Source organism: Rhinopithecus bieti, unplaced genomic scaffold (genome assembly GCF_001698545.2).
Source record: "Rhinopithecus bieti isolate Rb0 unplaced genomic scaffold, ASM169854v2 scaffold_5889, whole genome shotgun sequence".
NCBI classification, from domain to species: Eukaryota; Metazoa; Chordata; class Mammalia; order Primates; family Cercopithecidae; genus Rhinopithecus; species Rhinopithecus bieti.
In genome coordinates, this window is record NW_016805277.1 from 909,985 (window position 1) to 916,930 (window position 6,946).

General features: G+C 47.2%; 2 protein-coding genes across 2 annotated transcripts in view; one reads left to right on the top strand and one right to left on the bottom strand.

The window, feature by feature from the left end:
• The window catches only part of CAMLG (calcium modulating ligand), a 14,725-nt gene extending 10,310 nt beyond the window's left edge, over positions 1 to 4,415 (bottom strand). Inside the window, exons 1-2 of the mRNA XM_017871951.1 lie at positions 4,108 to 4,415; positions 1,078 to 1,538 (exon numbers count right to left, since the gene is read on the bottom strand). Of these exons, the coding sequence (XP_017727440.1) occupies positions 1,078 to 1,538; positions 4,108 to 4,279 (633 nt within the window). The 5' untranslated portion in view covers positions 4,280 to 4,415. The remainder of the gene's footprint in view (positions 1 to 1,077; positions 1,539 to 4,107) is intronic.
• The window catches only part of LOC108529551 (uncharacterized), a 6,083-nt gene continuing 3,466 nt past the window's right edge, over positions 4,330 to 6,946 (top strand). Inside the window, exon 1 of the mRNA XM_017871961.1 lies at positions 4,330 to 4,563. Within this exon, the coding sequence (XP_017727450.1) occupies positions 4,343 to 4,563 (221 nt within the window). The 5' untranslated portion in view covers positions 4,330 to 4,342. The remainder of the gene's footprint in view (positions 4,564 to 6,946) is intronic.

The following is a 6,946-nucleotide window of genomic DNA, read 5'->3' on the forward strand; positions in this document are numbered from 1 at the left end:
GGTGGCTCAAGCCTGTAATCCCAGCACTTTGGGAGGCCGAGACGGGCGGATCACGAGGTCAGGAGATCGAGACCATCCTGGCTAACACCGTGAAACCCCGTCTCTACTAAAAAAAATACAAAAAACTAGCCGGGCGACGTGGCGGGTGCCTGTAGTAGGCCCAGCTACTCGGGAGGCTGAGGCAGGAGAATGGCGTAAACCCGGGAGGCGGAGCTTGCAGTGAGCTGAGATCCGGCCACTGCACTCCAGCCTGGGCAATAGAGCGAGACTCCATCTCAAAAAAAAAAAAAAAAAAAAAAAAAAAGAATGAGGATTAGATGAATTAATATATGCAAAGCAATGAGAAGGGTCCGTAGCATTGTACTGAAGAAGAAAGGGTTTCAGTACAGTCATCCCTCAGTATCTGCAGAGGACTGGTACCAGGTTCCTCCTGATACCAAAATCCACAGACGCACAAGTCCCTTATGTAAAATGGCACAGTATTTGCATATAACCTACTCAATTCCTCCCATATACTTTAAATCATTTCTAGATTTTTTTATGCCTAATACAATGTAAATAGTTGTTATACTGTTTTTATTTGTATTATTTATTATTTGTTATTGTTGTATTATTTTTTCCCCAAATATATACACATACATATTATTTTCGAGACAGGGAGGGTCTCACTCTGTCATCCAGGCTGGAGTGCACTGGCATTATCCTGGCTCACTGCAACCTCTGCCTCCCCGGTTCAAGCGATTCTCCTGCCTCAGCCTCCCAAGTAACTGGGATTACAGGCGTGCACCACCACGCCCGGCTAAATCCAAATACTTTCAATCCACAGTTGGTTCAATCCACAGAGGGTGCAGAACCAACTGATATGGAGGGCCAACAGTAATTATTAGGCTCTGTATTTAACCAGAACACTTCATTCTATAAGATGAATACCAAAGTTAATAATATATCTTCAAACAGCCACATGGATCCGGTAGATATTAATATTGGCAATGACTTCTATGGATCAAAAGCACTCATAATTATTAACATTTTGCATTTTCCATTAAGTTAGTTAATAATTTACAGATCTTTTCTTACCAAGTATTTGCAAACAAAAGCTCTGACTCCAAGAGCAAGAAGAGCACATCCCACCAATCTAAATATTCGAAAAGAGTCAAATTCTTCTGTTGTACTTCCATCCTCTTGACTGGGTTTTTCACTAATCAGCTGTTTCCTTAGCTTCATTGCTTCTTCAAATCTGGAAAGGTACTGCTCTAGGCCATGGCGGGCACCCCTCTGGACTGAGTCCGCTGTCCAGTCCCCTCTGTTCCGCTGCCGGAGCTCAAGGTTGACATCATTACTGCACTCAGGTGGTTTAATGAAAGAGTCCAATTTGTCTCCCAGTTGGGTCCCCTTTACCTCGGCCACACCACCCTGCTGGTCAGTTGTTCCTGTACTGACTGAATCACCCAGCACTACTCGCTTTGAAACTGAAGGAACGCTGAGGGAGTTCAGTTTATCACTGTCCTGCTGCTTTGATTTTGTTTGACTTTCTTCTTCTGAGAAAAGAAATGTAAAAGCCTTATGTATTTATTATATACTGGCAAACACCTTACATGTTTATGTTTTAAAATACGCTGTTGCAGCTAGAACTCAGCAGTCTCTGAATCAAAATAAATAAATATTGATTCTGCATTAAAGAAAAGCTGGTTTCGGCCAGGCACAGTGGCTCACGCCTGTAATCCCAACACTTTGGGAGGCTGAGGTGGGCGCATCATGAGGTCAAGAGATTGAGACTATCCTAGCCAACACAGTGAAACTCCGTCGCTACTAAAAAGACAAAAATTAGCTGGGTGTGGTGGCATGTGCCTGCAGTCCCAGCTGTCTGTAGTCCCAGCTACTCTGGCTGAGGCAGGAGAATCACTTGAAATCTGGGAGGCGGAGGTTGCCGTGAGCCGAGATTGCGCCACTGCACTCCATCTGCATCTGCCTGGCGACAGGGCGAGACTCCGTCTCAAAAAAAAGAAAAAAAAAAAAGCTGGTTTCTTCCTCTACACCCTCAAAATATATCACCCAAAATGAGTATTCTGCAGAGGAAATAACTCAAACTTTGTGGGTAGGAGATAAGATTAGTAGACAAACTGGGAAAGATATTCAGAGATTGAGCAAACTGAAAAGACCAACTTTTTATGGATAATATATCCCAGATGTATGATTGCATTGGCTGTCTTAGCTTATTTGGTTAAAAATATAAAATCAGTAAGGCATTTTAAAATCTGTATTTTAAAATTAGATTTGTGAATTCAGTGCCCTATGAGCATAGGGTGTGGCATATCCCACAGCTACTGTTTATGTGGTCAGGCAGCCATTAGTAGGTAATTCAGCAGTTTTAAGATGCTACTCTGGTGGGTTTTTTTTTTTTTTTTTTTAAAAAAAGGCCAGGCATAATGGCTCATACCTGTAATCCTGTAAACCCAGCACTTTTGGAAGCAAAGGCTGGTGGATCACTTGAGCCCAGAAGTTCAAGACCAGCTTAGGCAACATAGTGAGATCCCCCCATCTCCACACACACAATGTTTTTTTTAAATTAGCCGGGCATGGTTGTGTAGGCCTGTGGTCCTAGCTACTCTGGAGGCTGAGGTAGCAGGACTGCTTAAGCCCAGGAGTTTGAGGCTGCAGTAAGCTATGATCATGCCACTGCACTCCAGCCTAGGCTACAGACGGAGACCCTGTCTCAAAAAACAAAACCTTTAAAGACATAAAATTTTCAAAGCAAAAGAACAAAATATAGAAAGTACCGGCTGGGCGCAGTGGCTCAAGCCTGTAATCCCAGCACTTTGGGAGGCCAAGGTGAGCGGATCACGAGGTCAGGAGATTGAGACCAGCCTGGCCAACATGGTGAAACCCCGTCTCTAATAAAAATACAAAAAATGAGCCGGGCGTGGTGGCACGTGCCTGTACTCCCAGCTACTCAGGAGGCTGAGGCAGAAGAATTGCTTGAATCCAGGAGGCGGAGCTTGCAGTGAGCAGAGATCGCACCACTGCACTCCAGCCTGGGCAACAGAGCGAGACTTCGTCTCAAAAACCAAAAGAAAAAAGAAAAAAAGAAAATACCTCGGGTAAGATCGTAAATAATGCTTTAAGAATAAATAGCCTGATAGAAAAATGTTTCTTCTATTGTTCTAGAAGAATTTGAAATGGTTTTCTTACCTCTCATTTGAACTATCTAAAAGTGCAGAGCTATACACCTAAAGCCTTCCAGAACAAAAGTCACAAAGATCTAAGGAGCTTGCGAGCACTGACTAAAGGCCAATTACTAAAGGAAACCGTGGAAAAACACTAGGGCGTGCTAATTGTTCAGTTATACTCACGTGAAATAAATTTTTTTAAAATAAAATCATTGGACGTATGTTTGGGGGAGGAATGAGGCGCTCTCCTTTAGAAATGCAGTTCCAGACATCAATGGCATCGATCTCCCCTGGTGAGGAGAGGAAACTCTCAGGTGCACGTCGCACTTGCTAGGTCTCTGAAGAATGCTCACTCTCACTTTTCCCACCTTTTCTTGCCGGCCCGTAGGTGACAAGTGTTGAGGGCACTGAACACAGACACTAGAATATGACCACAGAGTCCCTGATACACGTAGGACGAACTAGCGGGCAGTTCAGTAAAGACAGGCTGATGTGGGCGGACAAGAGTTACACAGCAAAAGAAGGTAGACGCTACAGAAGGCACTGTAAGGGAAAGCACTTGGAACCTTAACAAGGAAAGCCATCTTCCTAAGGGGAGCAGTGGACACGACAGTCTGGGGATACAATGTGCGCCCTTCAAGACGAGGAGTGGCTAAGGAAAAAAGGGGCTGTTAACGTAACTGGGCAGAGACAGCGAGGGCTCTGCAGGTAGGGTGGGGAAAATCTCACAGCGAGGCTCCGGGAAAATTGAGGAGAGCGACTGGGAACATCCTGGGGTTCAGGAATGAGAACTTGGGATATAACCGAAGGGGCGGGACAGAGGAAGTCAAAGAGCAGGGCTTGGTCAAAAAGGTCAGCGGAGTGGAGGTGGGAGAGGGAAGAATGACCCTGAAGATTCAAGGGGATAGGCGGGAGACAGAGGGGAAATCGAGGCTCTTACCCGCGCCGCTCCCGGGCCTGTGAAAGCCCATGATCCGGTTGATGCGCTGTTCCGAGTTCATGAGCAGCTTTCTCCGACGCAGCTCGGCCCGACGCTGGGAGGCCGACAGGCCTGAGCCCGCTGGGACCCCCGGCCTCTCCCCGCCGTCGGTAGCGACGGCCATCGACTCCATCCTCCCGTCCACAGGCTGGGAGGGGTGGCAGGGGCGGTGGCGTTGGCCGCCGCGGCAAGGGCGATGACTAGAAGCCTGGACGCAAGGCGCGCGTCCCCTTCCCACTATAGTCCCGCCCCCGAGCGCGGTGCCGGAGCCTGTGAGCTAAGCACGCAAGCGCCGCTCCACGCGACCAAGCCCCAGGCTCTGGCCGCCATCTTGAGTGAGGGCAGCGCTGGACGCCCTGATTCCTCGCCAACTTGTCTGGCCCTCACCCAACAGACCCCTCTGCTGTTCACTCAGAGGTGAAGAAAACCAGCACCCAGGGCCGGGAGTGGTGGCTCACGCCTGTAATCCTAGCACTTTGGAAGGCCGAGGCGGGCGGATCACGAGATCAGGAGTTCAAGACTAGCTTGGCCAACACGGTGAAACCCCCGTCTCTACTAAAAATACAAACAAGTAGCCGGGCGTGGTGGCGCGCGCCCGTAATCCCGGCTACTCGGGAGGCTGAGGCAGGAGAATCGCTTGGACCCAGGAGGCCGAGGTTGCAGTGAGCCGAGATCGCGCCACTGCACTCCAGCCTGTGCTACAGAGCAAGATTTTGTCTCGAGGGGGAAAAAAAAAAAGAAGAGAAGAGAGAGAAGAGGAGAGGAGAGGGAGAGGAGAGGAGAGGAAACCAGGAGTGGGAAAGGGATGGCGGTGAATAGATCAGCCTAGATTTGGTGCCAGGAAGCAAAATGGAGGTTGCAGCGGCAGTCGCTTGTTTACAGACCGGCGGCCTGGCTTGTAGGGAGCCACGCTTAAAGGGAGCCTTACGCTGGGATTTGTTATTGGTGCCTGTTCCTCATCCTTGACTTCTCTACGCCCAAGAATACGGCTGATGTGTTCTTAGGCTTTCCTCACGTTTTGTGCGTTTTTGTTCAAATCAGAATTTCCCAGTGAAGCCTTTCGTGCACATTCTATCTAAATTGCCAACACTCCCCATTCCCCTTCTCCACCTTATTTTTAATCCTTGTCGTTTATGACCACCTCGCATGCTATTATTTTTTCCTCCTTATCATTTATGACCACCTTGCATGCTAAAGATGCTCCAGTCTGGGCGACAGAGCGAGACTCCGTCTAAAAAAAAAAAAAAAAAAGAAAAATACAACGCTTAAATTCTTACAGCCGAATTAAAAGTTGGACTAGAAATTTATTCCGGAAAGAATTAATTTCATGGAACAGTTTTCAAATATTTGAAAAGGAAATGGCTTGAAGTTTTTCAGAACTGTAGACAAGGATCTTTAAAGTGTGCTCTGAATAACAAGCAGGATAAAAAAATAAACTACAGGCCTGGCGCAGTGGCTCATGCCTGTAATCCCAGCACTTTGGGAGGCCAAGGCGGGCGGATCACCTGAGGTCGGGAGTTCGAGACCAGCCTGACCAACATGGAGAAACCCCGTCTCTACTAAAAATACAAAATTAGCCCGGTGTGGTGCCGCATGCCTGTAATCCCAGCTACTCGGGAGGCTGAGGCAGGAGAATTGCTTGAGCCCAGGAGGCGGAGGTTGCGGTGAGCCAAGATCGTGCCATTGCACTCCAGCCTGGGCAACAAAAGAGTGAAACTCCGTTTCAAAATAAAAATTAAAAAACAAACAAACAAACAAAAAACACCAACAAAAGAACCCAACAGTAATAAAACTATAGAACATTAAGGATAAAAGCCAAGACAGGTGGATCACTTGAGGCTAGGAGCTCGAGACCAGCCTGGTCAACATGGTGAAACCGTGTCTCTATTAAAAATTACAGGCATGCGCCACCACGCCCAGCTAATTTTGTATTTTTAGTAGAGACAAGGTTTCTCCATGTTGGTCAGGCTGGTCTTGAACTCCCAACCTCAGGTGATCCACCTGCCTCGGCCTCCCAAAGTGCTGGGATTACAGGCATGAGCCACCGCGCCTGGCCAGTCATCTCATGACACAAGGGTACGGAAGACAATGGAATAATATCTTAACATTATAAATGGAAAAATAATCTTTGATATAGAATTTCAAACCCAGCTATCCTTGAGGAGCAAGCATCAAGAATTCAGTTTATGGCCTCCCAGACATCTACTTAGGCTATTTAAAGAACCTTCAGCACTAGTTTTTCATTGACATAATTTGGATGCACAACATAGCACTACTTAGTAATTGGCAAGTTATTCGTGTCACTTTTTACTTAAAGAGACAGGGTCTTGCTTTCTTGCCCTGGCTGGAATGCAGTGCTACAATCATGGTTCATTGCAGCTTCACACTCCTAGTCTCAAGGGATCCCCCTGCCTCAGTCTCCTGAGTACCTGGGACTACAAGTGTGAGTCACCATGGCCCGCCTTTTTTTTTTTTTTTTTTTTTTTTTTTGAGACTGAGTCTCGCACTGTCACCCAGGCTGGAGTGCAGTGGCGTGATCTCGGCTCACTGCAACCTCTGCTTCCCAGGTTCAAGCAGTTCTCCTGCCTCAGCCTCCCAAGTAGCTGGGATTAGAGGTGCCCACCACCATGCCCAGCTAATTTTTTGTATTTTTAGTAGAGATGGGGTTTCACTATGTTGGCCAGGCTGGTCTCAAACTCCTGGCTTTGTGATCCACCTGCCTTGGCCTCCCAAAGTGCTGGGATTGCAGGCGTGAGCCACCACGCCTGGCCTTTTTTTTTTTTTTTTTTTTTTTTTTGAA